Source organism: Amblyomma mixtum, chromosome 3, assembly GCF_055824585.1.
Source record: "Amblyomma mixtum isolate Tamu chromosome 3, ASM5582458v1, whole genome shotgun sequence".
In the NCBI taxonomy this organism is placed as follows: Eukaryota; Metazoa; Arthropoda; class Arachnida; order Ixodida; family Ixodidae; genus Amblyomma; species Amblyomma mixtum.
In genome coordinates, this window is record NC_143014.1 from 244,157,811 (window position 1) to 244,176,956 (window position 19,146).

At 44.8% G+C, this 19,146-nt stretch overlaps 1 protein-coding gene across 6 annotated transcripts in view; it reads right to left on the reverse strand.

Moving 5' to 3' along the window:
• Window positions 1-18,739, reverse strand: part of LOC149354210 (uncharacterized) — a 55,035-nt gene extending 36,296 nt beyond the window's left edge. For 2 of the 6 annotated variants that reach the window (XM_089583169.1, XM_089583170.1), the window contains exons 1-2: window positions 18,344-18,739; window positions 17,604-17,735 (exon numbers count right to left, since the gene is read on the reverse strand). In XM_089583169.1, the coding sequence (XP_089439295.1) occupies window positions 17,604-17,613 (10 nt within the window). In that variant the 5' untranslated portion in view covers window positions 17,614-17,735; window positions 18,344-18,739. The other 4 variants (XR_016291231.1, XM_089583168.1, XR_016291228.1 and 1 more) reach the window with 4 other exon arrangements.
• Window positions 18,740-19,146: the final 407 nt, after the last annotated feature.

Genomic DNA, 19,146 nt, shown 5'->3' on the forward strand with positions numbered 1-19,146 from the left:
CCAGTGCTTATCTTGCCTTCGCATTACATGTCCTGCCCAAGCCCACTTCTTCCTCTTGGTTGCGACCAGGATGTCATTAACCCACGTTTGTTCCCTCACCCACTCCGCCCGCTTCAGATCTCTTAACGTCACACCTACCATTTTTCTTTCCATAGCTCGCTGCGCTGTCCTTAACTTAAGCTGAACCCCATTGTCTTTCAATTAGAGCATTACCCATAGCATCAGACAAGCTGATATGGACCAGATGGCTTTGGTGACCCTGGCACAAGATATCCACAGCGCTTCATGTTGCATCATAATAAATCTGTTTCTCTCTCTCTCTCAGACACACATGCGGCTGCTGCAGCATCCATGCATGCGTGTGTTCCTTAATTTGAGTGTGGGTGTTTGCACTGCAGTTACATCTGAAGTGTCAAACAAACTTGCCTGAAAGCTCGTTTTCCTCTTAATATATTTTGTTTACTGGTGATTATGTTGGAGTACCTGTCTATTCTTTAGCTTGGTGGGTGCCATATATCAACTTTCTTCTGTTTGAGTAAATTAAATGGATGATTTGTTGCTTCACCCCACGTCTTTAAATAATGCTGCTCATTCACCTACTTCTTTTTTGTATCGTATATAGGACAGCTGACCACTTGCTTTTGTTCTGCTGTTCAATATGTTGTAATGAGTATGTGTGTGCAGTTAGTCATATTGATTTTATTGGCGCAAAAGCAACTGAGGCTATGATGTGCCAAACACAAGGTTAGAGTTTTTGTTAAAGGTGAAGCTTTTTATACTCAGAGTTTGTTTAAAATGCTGGCTTCCTTGAGAAACCTAAAAATACATGAGAAGTCAAGCAGTGCTCGATCACCTAAAAGTAACATGGGGTGTAATGGGATGCTTTCCCTGTAAAATGTTGTGAAATATTTCTTTCTTAGTTCTTCTAGTTTTATACATGAAATTAAAATGTGGTTCACTGTGAGTTCAGCACCACACATTTCACAGAGAGGTTTGTCTTGCTTGGCTAGCAGAAAGTTGTGCGCGAGGTGGGTGTGTCCAATGCGGAGCCAACATAAAATAACTTCGGTAAAACGTTCTTGATGCCTACATGATTGCCATTCTCCTAAAATGGGCTTCACAGAATGTAATTTGTTGTTTACATGCTCTTCCCATGCAGCCTGCCACTGATTTCCGAGTTTACTGTAGATAAAATTCAATCAATCCCTGTGCGCTCGCTATGTTCACTTGTTTTATTTGGCCATTCCGGGCTTGTGCAGTGCATACATCTGCTTTTTCATTACCCACAATTCCAACATGGCTAGGAACCCAGCAGAATTTAATGTTATGTTTTTGTTTGGTGATTTTAACTATGTTATGTATGATGTTTCCTATTATGGGTTCAGCAGCATTTCTGGAGTGCAGTGCTTTGAGCATAATCGGGGAATTGGTGTAAACGATGCTTTTTTGATGTTCTCTCTTACTATTTTTTCTACAGCTACGAAGATGGCACAACACTCAGCAGTAAAAACCGATGCACATTCTGGTAGTTGCATTATCTGTTTATTTTTTTCTTGGATTACTGCACTTCCAACATGACTTGCTGTTTTTGAGCCATCGGTATAAAATTCAATGTAGGTGTCATACTTTTACTTAAGAAAAACCAGCCAAAAAGACGGGGACAAAGGAAAGACAAGGCACACACAACGATTGGATTCCTGTAATATTCCTGTGATAAGTACTCATTTGGCATTTGCTTTTCTTGCAGTGTAAACAATTCCTGTAATATGTACTCATTTGGCATTTGCTTTTTGTCTAAATGTGTCATTGTGAAGTCACATAGTGAAGGCAGGCTGTACCATGGTGGCAAATATTCATTCCTTTGTGCAATATTCGGTAGGGCATCTTCTAGTACTGCTAACTCTTTGCATTTATCTTCAAAGTGCAGTAGTAGTGGCCTGATAGAATGTGGTTTGTTGATAAATAACCTTTTAGATGGGCACTTAGTGACAATTGGATGGCAGAGATGTTTCGGAAGAGAACAAATTTTTAAGACGTATGTGCATGTAAGTGCGATTCTTCGGTCCTTAAGAGCAGGCTCATTAGATTCAACGTAAAGGCTGGCTACTGGTGATATTCTGTATGCTCCAGATGATAGGCACAGACCAAGATTATGAATGGGGTCTAATCTTTTTAAGTAGGATGCTCTTGCCGAACCATATACTATGCACCCGTAGTCCAGCTTGGAGCGCACCAGAGAGCGATATATTTGTAAAAGGCTTGCTCTATCGGACCCCCACCGTTTCCGTGAGAGCACTTTTAAGATATTGAGGGCTTGAGAAGCTTTCTTTTTAAGGTTGTTAATGTGTGATAGAAATGTGAATTTCTTGTCAAAGTTTCAGCTAAAAATTTGTGTTCTGGTTTAATTGGTAGCGCAGTGTGATTCAGGTATAGTATGTGTGTGCAGTTTATGACCAAGTAGAATGAGCCCATGCTTGTCTATGGTTTGGTTTTATGCGGTTTATCGTACGTCACAAAGTGACTCAGGCTATGAGGGACGCCGTAGTGGCGGGCTGTGGATAATTTCGACCACCCGATGTTCTTTTGTACTGTGCGATGTGTACAAAAGGCCTCTAGCATTACGCCTTCATTGAAATGAGGCAAACAAGACTGGGATCAGGCCCGCATCTTTCAGGTCAGCAGCTGAGCACCACAACTACTAAGCCACCATGGCGGCTTGCCCATGCTTTTCATTCAGTGTTTCAGTATATACACTGCATTCATCACCTTTTGGGTCACCTTGTCAAGCCACTGACAGCAGTAGCTTTTTGTGGCTGCTCCCTCTTTGCACGAAAAGAAAATTCAATTAGAATTTGAAGAAATTATGCATTAAAATATTTTGTTCCATCACCTTACTTATTCACTCTCAAGGCTCAAGGGCATTATTTAGAAAAATGGGTGAACAGAACAAATTATTAACAGAACAAATCAGCTGCAGCTTTCTTGAAGGCGATGTTATAGACGATCGCAGTGACAAAGGCAAAAGAGTGGTTCCAGTCGCTACTGGTGTGTGGAAAAAATGAACATATGACATGCGAGAACACAGACTTTAAACATGTGGTCATTAATTACGTGATGAAATATAGGGCTCATTGTAGTGCTCGTGAAAAGCTGAACATCAGTGCACCGGAGTAAAGAAATAGAAGTTGTAAAACAGAAAACAAGACTGTCTGTAGTGTTGAAACTGAATGGTAAAAAGAAAGAAAAATTTATAGTAAAGCAAAATAAATATCAACATTGTCGTGACAAATTTGGCGTCAAAAAAAGGGCATTTGAAATGTTAAAAACATCTTGCCATCCTAATATCACTCCCAAATTTTAACAAGAATTGCAGACAGTTTTAGAATGAGTGGTAAAATAACTATTTTGATTCAAATTTAATACCCGCCTTTGCTGCTCTGCCAATGCCAAAATTGTTAAAAATTTTTCTCGAAACATGTAATACTTAGAAGCACAATTTGAAACACTTTTTGTATAATGTGTCCATACCTCTGGATTGTAAAGTTGAGATTTCGGGGCATGGTCAAAGGTGTTTACCACTCATATTAGTAAGACAGCAAGAGCTGAATTACAGCTGTCCAACATTAAAATGATCATTAAACTGCAAGATCAAATAGCCCCAGTTGAAGGACTCATTGTGCTTCTGCAAGTTCCAGTGGTTCTTGCTAAGCTGGTCCCAACAATACATGACCCCAGCTCTTTGAACAGCACTTCAACAAACCTTGTTAGCAGAAGCACGAAGTTGGCAGTGCACAAAGTGCCATGAAATTGCGGCCGACCATGCTCACGTCGAGGACCTCATTTCAACAGCAACTAACATACACAAATATCTACACAGTAGCAAGATTTATTACAACGAAAAAAAGGTTTTCCTTGCTGCTAACCAATACGAAGTCACCGATATTGACTCTCTTTGTGACACTTACGGCCAAGTGAAATGTGCCTTGTGAATTACTTCTGCTTATATGCATTGCTTACAAGGTGAGTTATGATTGAGAAAGTTGGCTTAGAATTGAGGAAAGCATATCAGTTTGAGTAGTTTAAGAACACAAACAAGGAATGAAAACATGGGAAATGAGTTGCAACCAATCAATTTATTTCGTGGCTGAAGCTCTGTACACAGGAAGAAATGAATCATTATTAGTATGGCTTCAATGCAAAGCAATACTGCAATTAAATAAGAAATTCAAGACAAGCCAGTTATGAAAGTTGTTCATGTGCCATCATGTCTATGCTATTATAACCGGTACCTTAATCTCTTAAAAGACGTTCATTCTCATAGGTAAATGAATGTGCCTTAAAAGGGGGGTATACTCCATTGCCATGCCATCTAGCATGACCTACTGACAGATTTCCCACAGAACACCACTGCAGTACACCAATTGTCTGGAATGTCTTTTCTGCCACCCATGCTTTCTAACACAAAATGTGTGTGGATTCAGGCAAGACAGCTTGAGAGAAGTGGTACAAAACAATTAAGGATTCCGAACTAGCTGGCCACCTTTTTGACGTTAATTGTGGAATATATTGTGGGCTTAGGGCACAACTGCTGTTAGCTTCAGTGCATAGGGCACACTTTGTCGTGAAGTTTCCATTTTGCCTTAATAGTAGAATGAAACTTTGGTCACTGACCATGTCGAACACGTTGATTGACATTTCAGAACCCCAACAGGTTGCTCATTCAAAATGAAGGACCAGTCATGAAAAAGCAGCATGGTGAAGGTTTCCCTTTGTTCTGATGACTGTCTTCAGCATCATCTATATTATAGAGGATTCCAGGTGCAGCCACACTTACAAATTTATTTCAATGGCAAAGATTTCCACATTCTCCCAAGCAATTTCACGCCCTGATTGTGCATGTTCTGCCACAGCAGCTGTTCGATTCCAGCCGACATCACTGCGATGCTCTTTCAGCCGCCTGGGTATGTTTCTAGCTGTCTCCCCCGATGTAGACCGAATTAAACGTCGCAAGGTAAACGATTCCAGGGAACTTCGAGCGAGGCAGAGCATCTTCAACATTTGCAAAATCCCCGCGCAATTCACTAGTTAGCACGTGGGCAATATTCACCTGGTGCGTTTTGAAAACTCCTGCCCTTCGTCTAGAATGTACACGGTCGTCCACTCTTAGTACGAACACGCTAGTGCATGGCCTCACTCTGGAGAGCCACTGCGCAGGACACGGCCGCGCATCGAAGCGAAGTGGTAGATGACGTGAAGCACCACGTCCAGGTCCAACTTCTCCTGCGCCACTTGGCTGCGATGAGCGGCCGTGCCGGACGCAGTGGCCCTCCAGAGTGGGGCCACGCACTCGCGTGTTAAGGGTGGACGACCTTGTACATACGGAACCACTGCTCGCTTCAAATGACGAATGCCTCGGGGACTGCAAAACCACCGTGCCTGGATCGTATTTATGACCCTGGCCCCACGTTGCAATGAATTCACATTATAAACTTGCATATCCTCTGCACAAATCAGGTTGAATGCTCGAAACGAATGGGCGCACATATTCATGTCGATTAATTATAACAAGATTTTCCGGAGAAAGCTGGAGCGTCTTCGAAGGCACTGCACAAGCGCGAGCACCCAAACAACGCAAGCACACAAGAGTCCTTTCACAACGAATGAAGCGATCAAAACGCGTCACGCAAATGCCAAGGTCACATATACATGGTGAGAATGATGCAGAATGCCTGCATGACCACTGGAAACTTTACCACACCGCCTAAAATCGAAGCGCGACACCGAAATCACACGCCCAGGCGTTGACAGAGGCCCATCAAACAAGCCAACGATGCAAAAACGGCGGCCCAAATGCCTCTGACAACAATAAATGAAGCCAAGGCAATCCATGGGTGAAAATAACGCTTTGGTAGGGTGGCTAGACTGGGAAGGTGTGAAAACGGAAGCTACTAGGGAGAGCAACGGGCCAGTCGTCCCCCTTTCTGTCCACTTCACTCCGTCCCTAGCAGCATCCAGCTCTGTCCGTCCCTAGGATTCCCCGTCCCTAGGAACATTTGTTTGTGTTGTTTGTTTAAATAAAGATTCTTGATACGACTGCAGTACAAAACTTATGCATTTTATAAAAACTTATGCATTTTATAATCACGTTTTTTTTATGTTCTTGTTTCTATATGAAATGAATTTGTTGGCGCGTTGGTATTACTTGTATCCGATCACGTGACTACTTCGATTTCGCAGGCGCAGATTTCAACCGGTCACGCTGTCATCGGTGGTGTGCTGTGCGGGCCCTAAACGTTGTTCAGCGTGCCTGCTCAACGGTCCCTGAGCGTGCCTGCTCTTTTAGTTTTCTACCTGTTGCGTTAATTGGTGTACTGTAGAGTAATTTTATTGTCTTGTTTTGGCGTCGTTGTATCGTTACTCGAAGCTACTAACCTCACCTCGGCTACGTTAGGACAGTGGGTTAGGACATCGCCGTTAATTGCGTTTGCGGGGCTCGGGGATTTTTTTCTAGCTGTTGCGCTAATTGCACTTGGTGCATATTCTCCGTTGCTCTATTCTCGCGAGTTTGCGCAGTTGCACGTGCTTTGTTTTAAGTTGTTGTTTGAAGTTTGTTTTCAGTGCTGTGATCATTGTCCTTGCCACCCTCGTGGCCTGATTGGAATGGAAGAACCAAGTACACCACCTGCTGAGCCACCAGCACGAGATAAGTATCGGTGCCCCGTGTGCTAAGCTGAATTCACTTTTCAGCAATCCCAGAGGAGGCATGTGCGAAATCACGCTGTCATCGGTTTATCTAGAGCGAGCTCATTAGCTCGTGAGAAAACTTATGCATGTGACCTCTGTCCTAATGCTTTTCTCTACTGTCGTGAATTGTTGCTGCACCACGAGCAGGAGCATGGGTTCGTGGCGAGACACAGCACTCTGCAGTTCTCTTCCAGTGCAGGTGAGAAAGATGCACGTGTTCTTGGTCTCTTTTTTTTTTTTTTAACAAACACGTACGGAGGAATCTATGTTAGCTTGTGTACAAACGAGCAGGTTTATCTAGAGCGCTCGCGCTGTGTTCTGCAGAGCCCCCCCCCCCCCCCCCCAGAAAAAAAAAATTAAGGATGTAGTGGTTTTTGTGCCAAAAATGTTGTCCAGCTCCCTAGGAATGACTATAGAATGAGCGTTGGGTCTCCAGAGCACAGCTCTCTAGACGTCCGCTCACCTCTGTACATATGTGCGCATTACGAGCAGGTGAGCAGTATGCAAAGCAAATGGTGGGCTTAAACACGTGGTTTACTCAAAAGGCGGTATTTGTATGTGCAGGTGCCATCGCTGAATTTGCCAACGAGCAACAGAAGCATGGGAGGAATCGTTATCCACTTAATGGTTTTTCAGGCTTCCATGCATCTCCTTACCTGCTCCTTTGGTGGGCTCAGTAATAGTGCCTGCATATATAAAGTGGAATTAACCTAAGTCCAGTGCTTAACCTGGGTTTTCTTGTAATTTTTGATGCATAATGCTTATAGACACCAGCGATTGTTACCAATTAGACCATGTTTGTGCTTTGACAAATGTGCATTATTTCAGAGGTTGAGAATTGAAACTCAGTGGTACTACAGCTTGTACATGATGGCTGTCTTGTTAGAAGATAAATTTTTGTTCTTACAGCTGGTGAAATACTTAATGTTTCCTTCTGTGAAATGTTTACATTGTTTTACGCAAATTATTTTTACCTTGTAAAAAAAATGTGGACCTGATGGTCTTGTGAAACTTTTATTCATGTTCATAGCATTCTGGCCTGTGTCACCTGAGAGTATATTTGTACACTGCGTATGTTGAGGCAAATGCAAACGATTAGACAAAAAGACAAGACGTGACATGCGTGCGGCCAGGTGGGGCCACTTTACATGCGCAGGAGACCTCTGGTAGACTGGCATACGTCTCTGGAATGTTGAAAACATCTAATGACATTAACAAGCAGTGGCTGTCTAAATTCTTGTAGGCGTAAGGAGCAAATGTAGACTGAGCAAGTTGTGTTCTAATGGTCTGCAAAAAATAATTAATAATGAGCAGGGCATGTAATGAGAAGGCAGGATAGTTGATAGTCGTTATGGGTAACTGACTCGATTCAGAGAGACAGCAACCATATCAGAAGGCGGCAGAAAGTGAGGTGGGCAGATGTGATTACGAGGTTAACAGGGACAGTGTGGCTGCAGCTAGCACAGGACTGCATTAATTTGAGTGCTATGGGAAAGGCTTTTGTCCTGTAGTCGGCTTAGTCAGGCTGGTGAGATGATGAAAAAAAATTCAGGGCACTTTGACTGTCTGAAGTGCATAGAGGTGAAAGCGTTTTCTGCATCACTTTGCCTATGTGACACTGGTGACGTCACACAGAATTGATGACGAAGCAATGGCAAATTACTAATTAGTTGCTAATGACTGATTAATGACTAAATACTAATTAACTGCTAATTAGTGACACTTAAGCTTAACCTTTAGGAGTGGAACGCGACAGCGTGTTGTAGTACTGCCAGGCAGTGCATGGAACCCCACCACCCGTTCCGCACGAATGCTTTTTGAGGAACCGAAATTATGCAGCAATTCTCTGTCATCTCGGTGGACACCTGAACCGCACCGGGACGCCTTCCCCTTTGAGAATGCAACGCTTTTTGAGGAAAGGAAATGGCCCAGTAATTCTCTGCCATCTTGGGGGACATCCTAACCGCACCGAAAGAAGAAAGAGTGCAGGAAGGGAGGAAGTGGGAGTGAAAGAGGGGCCGTAATGAAGAAAATGAAAATTGTACTTGAGGAAAGGAAATTACGCAGTAACTGTCACATATCTCGGTGGACACCCTTCAAAAGCGTGACACATCTGACAGGGCTGCTGCTACTGTCGACACTGCTGGGACAGGGCTGCAGACACAGCTGCTAAGGACAGTATGAGGCATTAAAGGCTTTTGTCTTAATATATTTAAATGCCTGGAGGAAGTGCAGCAGGAGGCATGCTCACCACAGCACCTGGTTGATGGTCTGCAGAGTTTACCTAAGTGTTCAAAGCTGTGAAGTTATTAGTGTACGGGATTTTTACATGGTGGTAGCAAGGAAATACAGGGAGCCTTATTGGAGAAAAATTGAATAGAAATATTTTTGGAGCTGCGACAGGTGAAAACTGTCGCACCTTTCTGTGTGCATTTTGTCAAACCGGTGCCACCACCAATCATACGTGATCAAATAGGGACGATGGCAGCTGTGTGAAACCCCTTTTACGTGCTACCTATAGGGACCAGGCGGCCATTGTATGGCACCAGCGTTGCCTCAACGGAACAGCGCCGCCCGTGGCAAAACACTCGTCAGAGGAATGAGGAGTGAGCGGCGTAGCCAGTTGCGCTGGGCAAGAATGGCTCTACCCATCGTTCTGTGGTGCAGCTTTCAAAGCTTAAATAATGGCACGCAGTCTTTTCGATCAGGGGAGAGCCTTTACGAGGCGAGCCATCTGTACGGCCAGTGCGAGTGTCAGGGTGTTTAGTTTAGTTTATGGGGTTTAACGTCCCAAAGCGACTAAGGCTATGAGAGACGCCGTAGTGGAGGGCTCCGGAAATTTCGACCACCTGGGGTTCTTTAACGTGCACTGACATCGCACAGTACACGGGCCTCTAGAATTTCTCCTCCAAAGAAATTCTAGCCGCCGCGGCCGGGATCGAACCCGCGTCTTTCGGGTCAGCAGCCGAGCACCATAACCGCTGAGCCACCGCGGCGGCTGTCAGGGTGTGGTCACACACATATTCCCTAAGTGCATACTGCAGACAAAGCTGAACGCACCAAGCTATGATGTGGACCTGGAAAAGTCCAACTTCATTCCTTCGGGTAACCGTTGTAATACACAAAACCGATTTTACATGTCTTATTACTGCCTGCATGCAGTTGGACGCATCAAGGAACATAATTGCAGCAAAATGCTCCTGCAAAGTCGGTGTGGACGCCCAATGCAAGCATGCTGCGGCACTCACATCGTCGTTGATTAAGGAACGGCGTCGTGCATGAGTGCCAGTCAAAGTTGGGGGCGCCTTCTAAGAATATTTACCCGAAAGGAAAATCCTGTGCTCATGGGACGACGGTACATTACCTCATTACTTACGGCAGAATGGATGCGAGTTTCACGGTAATACGAGGATGTTTGCAACAGCCACAGCAATGCGTTTCTAGAATAAACACCGCTTGACAGTAAACAATTACTTCTTGTGGAAATGCAGTGCTTTATGCTGAATTGGAAAGCATGGTGCCAAACTTCTCTTGCTGTTCCTTGGAACAAAAATTCCAAGGGTGCACTCAAGTATGTTGGGGTGCAGTAATGCGAAAGCATTCCTCTTATTGCTGCCAATAATGTTAATTGCTGCGTGTTTGTTATTTTATGCCTGTGCCATTTCTAAGTCGTGTTTTTGGTCTAACTTCGGTTCCATCGCATCTGGTGACATCGGTGCCCTTTCTAGAGAGTCTAGTAAGCTAGTTAATTCAGATAATAATTAAATCAGCAGTTGAACTAAATTTCTGATGAATGCTAGAAGTAATGCACTAAAAGGGCTAATTAGGTCAATGATTTAATTGCCCAGTTAGTTTAGCTGTGGTGACTTAACTGAATGTAATGCAACTTAATTTTGTTTAATTAAGTAACTAATTTACAAATTCAAAAGGTCTTGTTATGAAACACCAAAGCATGAAAGCCTCTATCCCAACAGAAAGAATAGTCTTTCGTCTCCCGCTTTTTAACACTGTTACTTGGTTACCTCGGCGAAAAGCCGTGACCAGAAGTCGAGAGGTTGCTCTCCTCTAGCGACCTGCAGGGCAGTGGTGCGTTAACTGTTGTGCCAGGGATGGCCTGAGGACTCCCAGTGATTTATGAAGCTGCCCAACAGATTATGAGACTGGCAGGGAGGGGAGCAGTGAAATTATTGGTGGCAATAGGGTGCTTGGGAAGAGCAACTTGGGTCTCCCAAGCCCCATGGGTGGCTGTATCGGTCGCTCAAATTGCATCATTGCAAAACACAATTTGGCAACACTTTTTTTATTTCATGCCACTCTAACATTCTTGTGCAGAATTTGCAATCAGCACTCCTGGTCGGCAATTGTTCTGCACGTGCAAAGGGTCCTGTGATGGGTCGCCATCTGCTGGGGCAGCTGTGAGTAGAATGGAGGGAGCACATGGACATCTGGTAAAGTTGCTGCACGTGTGCACTCATGCACCATAGTGGCAACCGGTTTAATCTTTGTCAATTATCAGTTGCCAGGTCCCTAGTCTGGAGGTCAAAACCTCCTCAAATTTGATTGACTACCCTCTCTCTCTCCACCGTTACAATCGAGCAACAGCACTGAGATGGCAGTTTTGTTTTCGTGTGCTTGCTTCGCTGCTGTGGTGGAACTTTTTTTATCTATTTTTACTGCAGCAGTTGTTTCCTAGGGGAGAAAAAAAAAATTGGGAGGGGCTTGACCACGTTTGCACCGAAATGTCAAGAGAAAGCCCTGTGAAAGGCTTTGAACGTTTAACTGTTTATTTTGACACTTTTTAATTGAAGACATTTTGGTGATCTGTGAGGTAATATTTCAGTTCTGTTAGAGTTGCAATATTTTTACTGAGTAGTTGCATGTCCTAGACAGGTGATGAAGCATTTTATGTTGCTTCTCTCTAATGTCTCATTCGTTTCATGGAAACATTGTAAAAGTGGTGCTTTTGAGGCTGAAATAAACAACCAGATAAACAATGGCACAAAAATAAATGTCAAAAGGTCTGTGTGAGTCAACAAGAACCTAACACTGCAATGACGCCTGCTCAAGCATTTCTGTCAACTAGGTTGGTCCAAGGTGCCCGGTTTTGGCACAGTTTTGCAAGAAATGTTGCAGTAAATTTTGCCAGGCAATTGTCAGCCAGACAGCGGCTGGTTTTAGTGTAGCATAGTCCTTCTCGTCCCCTGTGGTTCGTTTCCCCGCAATGCACCCTCCTTAGTTGTGTTGCTTTAACTAACTGGTGTCGCAGCGACACGAGCGCCGCGGATGGCGTGTTTGCTCTGCACTTGCGGGGAGACACGGTCCTCTTCGGCTGGGAACGTGAGAAGTGCACTGACGTCCACACGGAAGGCTCCGCTCTCCACTGACAGGCGACCTCGTGGTGGAAACATGTTCCCGTCAGCTCGTCCCATCTGGCCTTGGAGTCTCCCCCTGCCCTAGCGTGGGCGAACGTTCGCTTGTAATTTTGCTGGTGAGCCGGACGTCCTCGGTTCCTCAGCGTATCTTGTTGCAGCAATAAATGCCTTGTTTGAGTCAGCCAGAGTGTCGTTCCTTTGTTCCCTCAGAGCAAGGCCCCCGTGGTCGGCAATGCGCTCGATAGCATACGTCACCACGGGGTGGTGTCCGGTGGTTTTCAACTGTGTCAGCCGCGGTTAAACGGGGAAAACGTATTTATTTCTTCATTAAAACCCCACTCCCTTTAATTTCAACCACCCAAGCTTTTGCAGCACACAGTCATGGAGAACAGTTTATAGGAAGCAAGTTCATAGAGAATGATTTATTTCCTGCATTAAGTCACTGGCCAGGCAGTAATTAGAGCACGTGTGTCCTTCATGCTTGTATACGACGAGCACCCCAGACATAATAATGGAGAGGTAAAATCTCAAAAGTTGTTTGTTCTTTGACCTTTTTTTCTTTCTTCTCTAACACAAGCAGTGCCTAGTTGCAAACATTCCGAACGGCTGTCTTTCAGTGCGATATGAAATTTTCATTCTGGCACTAGTCTTGTGAAAAAAAATGGTGCAGACTAGGTTACATGACACAATAACACCGAGTTGGGAAACTTATATTTCATACCACAGCAAGTGCAGCAGCCATAGATAAACTGCTGGCCTTCCCTCTTCACCGCAGCTTTTGGGTGAACATGTCGGCACTAGTAGTGGTCGTAAGAAGGCCGGACACTACCTTGTCGAGGCCTCTTGCTTTGAAAATGTACCATCCAAAACTTACCTTCAGGTCACACCATGTATAAAAAGTGCTAAGAATGCAATTCTATAACAAGTACAAGGCATCCATTAATACCCGTGCAGTGGTTTGACACTGTACTCTGGCAAACAGAAGCTGCAGTTTTGGCCAGAAATGAGGTTTAATCCGATTACTTATAAATGTGCCTAACAGAGTTCCACCTGAAAACGAATGCTCATGACAGAGTACACAACTAAATTTTAGTTCTGTTCTGTCACCTCAGAATGTCATGCAGCACATTAAAAAAGAAATGGCCACGTGGACTGTGCCAACAAGCGTTGAATATTCAATTTACAACTGCATTTTTCTCATGCTCTTACGGTTTCAACTGCTAAACGGTGGCTGTGATGTACACAACGTATTCAGATCGCGTAAGACAAAAGCTATTTTTGTAAATATTGTACTTTTTGCATGGCCTATGTGACCTGAATGTATCTTTGTGTGTGTGTGTCACTGCCGCCGTGCATCTTTTGCACTGCAATGACATGGGAAAAAAAAAATCAATTATAAGTTATTCAGCTGGCTTAAGTGAATTCCACACCCTAATATATACAACTGTCCAGTGCATCGCTCCAAAGGAAACGATATTTGCACCCAAAATTTGTTGCCTCTACTGTAATATTTCACTGAGCGGTCACAAAGTCAGGTATGCTATTCACACTGCATTATTGCACTACAGTTAATTTTATTTTATGCGATTTCTAATGCTGAATTGAAACCTGACCAACGATCTTATAATTTCTACCATACTCTTGTGACTAGTTTTGCCGACTTTCCTTTCATTCTCAGTATGGCTCATTCTGGCTATGCTGGTGTTGGTGGTTCTGCAACAGACTCATCCACTGCTGTGAAATTTCCATTTGAAATTGTTTTCTGCCACCCTGTTCAAGCTCATCAGGCGTGCATGCTAGTGATGCAAAACTATCGGAACATTGACTATCGATAGTACTACTAGCGATAGTACAGCTATCGATAGTGAAACTGTCAATGGTAAGACTATTGATAGTAACAATATTGGTATTATGCATTTGTTGGCCAGCGATATAACTAAAACATTTGTGATACCTGATTGGTTTGACGGTCTCATGTGGCTTAATGTCCCAAAGAGACTCAAGCTATAAGGGATGCCGTAGCATGAAAATACATGGAAGCCCATCTAATAAAGAGCTGATAAAGGAAATCCAAAAATGACACCTATGCAAAATGAAAAAACTAGAGAGAATGTTTACTGCATTGGAATCGGAGCAAAAGCACGGATTCGTTCTACGTAGACGACGACGGTGAGCAGGCAGTGCCACGGGACGGAGCAGATGGAAGTTGATGAAGACGACGCTCTACAATGCACAGCGCGAGGGTGCAACTTATTTACACTCACAACTCATTTAGGCTCATTCAGACAAACCACTCCGCGGTCAACCACTTATAAGGTTGGTTGGATTCGCCTGCACTGGTTCGCTAAAGTTCCGTGGCGGTGTCGCGAGCGTGCAACGCCAGTCCCTGCAGTTCAAGTGCAGCTTGGCACTGGCTGCTTCCAAAACAAACGGTCGAGTGCATCGTCTGCTATCCTTGGCGTCGCCACCCAGCCAGCGGCGTGGCGCCCATATATCAACGGCCGCTTACATCCCGAACTGTGTGAAGAATTTTCAAACAGCACATCATAGCAGCGAGGTGTTGCCATGCATCAGCACCAATGCAATCTCGCGACAGCTATGCGAAACGCGCGTGTGTTCTTTTACTCAACACAACTGAGGTGTGCGCGTGCCGACTTGCATGCTGAGGGGTTGTTGCAACAACATGCATAATGATGCATGCACGTGTGTACTTTTTAGTTAACATAACCGGCTTCGAGTACTGTTAAAACTTTACGGGTGCGTCGGCAAGCACAGTGGTCGAGAAATACAAGGTACGTGCCAGCGAGGGCCGCCGTCCTCACCTCCGTCGCCGCCTTCTCGGGTGGCCAAATACTTTCTATTAGAGTCGGGTCGGTGTGAGGCGCCGTTCTCATCGAGGAGTGGAATAATTTGAGTATCTCCGCCGTTTATCGCAAAGCGCAAGCTGTCGGCTGCTGCTGCACCATTTCGGCCCCGACCACTGAGGAGGTGCACAGTTTTGCTGAACTAGACCTGCACGTCTGCAGTTTTTTGAAACGAATGGCGTCGTGCAGACGGCGCCATTTTGCACTGCTAAAACGAATGGCGAAGTGCAGCACTGCATGAACCAGTTCACGTAGTGTAGGCGAATCGAACGGACCTATGTGACTTGCGTATCGCTCACTCATGACTCGTTTAGGCTTACCTTGACTCAGGGCTCCTATAAGCTCACACATCGAACAGCTGAATCGTTTATATGCCCAATGGCCCAAGATATGCGCCTAAAACGCCAAAAAAAGTTGTTAAAAGCACAGTGATGCCATGAGCTCTTAATTGCAGCTAGACTAGCCAGGCCTGGCCTAGAGGCCTGTAGCTGCCACCTGTAGGATTTAAAGATCTGAGGCCACTGCATGTGTTTGGCAACCAGTTAAAAAACAGTAAAAAGTAGAACTTGACACAGCAAGCAACAGCTAATATCCAACGACACCTTGTGCGGCTACTAATAAACTGTTCTCACCTTTCTGTTATGGTTCTAGAGTGCAGCAGCCACAAAAATTACCACAAAACAATGAAACAGCTGTACATCATCATCATCAGCCAAAGCGTATTCAGTATTATGAGTTCACAGCAAACTCACGTTCATGAACATTAAAATCACGCCCAATCGGCATCTTGGATTCACTTGGGATTGTGGGATTGTTCTACCTTACACCATGGACTATTTAATTTGATAGGCCCACACTTACCGGACTGACCAGGATTTAGATCATGATCTGAATGTGAGTCTAGACTCATTCACTTCTCAGATCATGATCTGAAATGAGCCTGAGCGAGTCCGCCGAATTATGCCGGTGAGCATATAATTTGAATCTGTCTGTACCTCTTTGATTTATTATATTGCCTGCTTCCTCTGAGATTCTCCCTTTGATATAATTATTGACTGTAGACATGAAGTCACATCCAAGTGGCTGAAGACTGCGCCCGGACCCAAGAGCGCTGAGCCGTCGTCTATGCGAATGGGTCATCCCATCCTTCTCTGTTGGATGGCAGTTATTTCAATCAATCCCGAATGTCAGGCAGAAAGAAGGAAGGCGAAAGTCCTCCATGGGTAATATTCAGTTGCAGAGCTCTGTGATCATAATGCCTTTTGGTTAGGTATCGCAGACACGGACATGAAACCGATATCCACCACTTCCACATGGAGCACAAAGGCACATGAGGAGGAAGAAGCGGCCATTGCCTTAGCCATTTTAAGAAAGAAAGCCATGACAATTTTCAGTGAGTGTATAGTGTACTACTATAATACTATTCTAGAACACTACAGCGACTCAGAAAGAGCTGTTCGAAACATTGCAAAAGGGAGCGTCCACAAACCCGCCAGACAACTCCTGGAAGAGCAAAACCTTAACGCAAAACCCATTAGAATAATATGGGTTCCGGCCCACGTGTCGCATCTCGGGAATGAGGTGGCCGACAACTTAGCCCGATGTTTAGTCAACCGTGCAATAGGCAGGCCAATCTTGAAGTCTGCCAGAGAGACCTTCACCACCTGCCACAGCATTACATTACATTGTCACATACTGGTGACGGCAGTGAAGAAAGCAGCCAAACAAGGCTTCCGAAAGAAACTGTTTATTGGGCTGACCTGCACCCACAATGAACTGAATGACTCGGCGGCGGTGAAAGCAACGAGTGTGCTAGGCAGTCATTGAACAGAAAAATGCCCGCTGCTCTCGGCCCTGCTCAGTTTGAAGCTGATAGCGAACTTTCAAGGTATAGGTACAAAGTTACTGCAACAGTCTGGAACATCCTAGAATTAGCTCCACCTGGATGCGATCAAAGAAGGTAAATCTGGTTGCGTCTTGCGAAACAAACAAAGTCACAAAGCCGCTTGGCAAGGGCTTTGAAGAAGAAACAAACAAACCGCACAAAGATTCATGGCAATATTACAGAAACACCAGGCGGACACTCCCACCGCCAGAAAAAAAGCCTTAGCAAACATCAACAGGTGGCATGGCGAAAACTGCAAACACATTCCCAAACACCCGATCTACACAAGGCCTATCCAGGGGCCTACATCCCTGAATGTAAGCTCTGCAGAGCCACAAAGGCAGATTTAAAGCAAATTTCATTCGAATGCAACAATTTAAAACAAGAGAGAGGATGCGGTGTCCAGCTCAGACCCGCCTGCTCAACTGCAGGCGATCAACTGGGCTTGGGAACTGGGAACGAAAAGACAGGACCTCGCGACCACAGCATGCGGAACCAGAGGGCTGATCAGACGGCCACCTCATGCACTCTGGAAGCCCACTAGAATCAACCAAATCCTTTCTGTTGAAGATATATAGTTGTTACCACCACCACCTGCAAATGGCACACTACAGACGAGCACAGCAATTCGACACGACAGGCACACAAGTATACACAATACGCGATGGCCACACAGTGACAAGCGACTGCAGCATGCAAGGAACTGATAACCAATGCCAATAGCGAAAGATGTGTCACCTTGCTCCATTTTATACGGCAGACTTCTCACTGGAGAACAGCATAGTGCAGAGGTCTTCGGAAGACGAAAATATGATGAAGCCCGACCGCTACGCAGTCCAAGTACGTACGATTTGCACTTCCCTGTGCCACCTGCAAAATGCACAGTCTGCGTCACCCTTGTGTAGAGCGCTCTAGCAATGTGCACCGTACCATAAAAACCTATGCTGGAAAGCAGCCCATGGTTTCCGGGCAAGGTGCTTGTGCCCATCTTGCCTGCAGGTCTGTGTGGCTCTACTTCCGCTCAAGCGTTGAATCTAAATGCTAGACGCTGCGATAAGGCATCCATTTCTAAGCAGTGAAGTGCGTCCCTCGAGCGCTCTACACAAGGTTGACGCAAGATGTATTGCCCACAATACCTGGCTGGGCCTCTAAGCGATGTGGAAATGCACGTTTTTCGCGATTTCAGAGTTTCGAGAACTTCTGCGGCTCCTGTACAGGAGCGGCCGAAATAGTACGGTGCACGCTTCAACGTGTAACTTTCTCGCGGCGACCGTGCAGAAGATAAGTTTTTTTCCTTTCTTTTGCCTGTTACTTGTACGATCGCATAGGCAGCAATGGATAGTCTGTGTATAACGTGTTCTCCATATTATGACCGCACCTGTACGAAAGCATACGCCGCCGGTTAAGCAATGAAAACAAACACCGCACATTGAGTATCTGCATGCTCATTAAGAAGGGCTATTTGCGTTCTAACTCACATTATAAACGCCGCCGTCAGTCACCCGCATTCGATCCTCTTGACACCTTAATTCTCTCGAATCAGGTGCTAAATATCAGACGTCGCTCTCGCTTAATATTCTACACATTCGCGATGGCTTTCCGTGTTAAGCAGAGGCCTCCTCCGCGCGAAATGCAGTTCGAAATGAACTCCGCGTCGCACTATGCATCGCTCGTACTCCGCCATGTTTGTTTGTTTCTGTTTCTCGGATTTGTGGTAGGCTACAGGCTCGTTCTGACTTGCAATGGATACAGACTCATGAAATGATGAAGCTTACAAATTTAAACGAATATATTAAATCTTATATTAAATATAACTTATACATTATTAAATATAACTTATATTAAATTGCCTTATATTAAATAACAGCACAATTTCGGATAACCGTGCGTTCTTTTTCGCACAGTTAAAACCAAGCCCAAGGGCGCTGGGCTATGGTTGCAGCGCAAGAGCTGAGGATTAAGCTCCCCGCCGATTCCCCCCCCCCCCCCCCCAAAAAAAAAGATAAAAAACGGAGAGGACACACAAGCTCCACCTTACGGGTATGACGCGATAGCGTAGTGGGTTAGGCTTTTCATTCTGAGCAGTTTGACACCTTAGAACACATTTTTCATATCCATTACACACTAACTTTTCGTAATTAGCATCATCTAGCATTGCCTTTCCATCCTGAGCACCTTTGAACACACTTTTTCCAATTTTTTCATTACTTTAATCAATCAATAACAATTATTTCATTAACTCGTCATCGCCTAGCTATCACACACCAATCAATCACTAGAA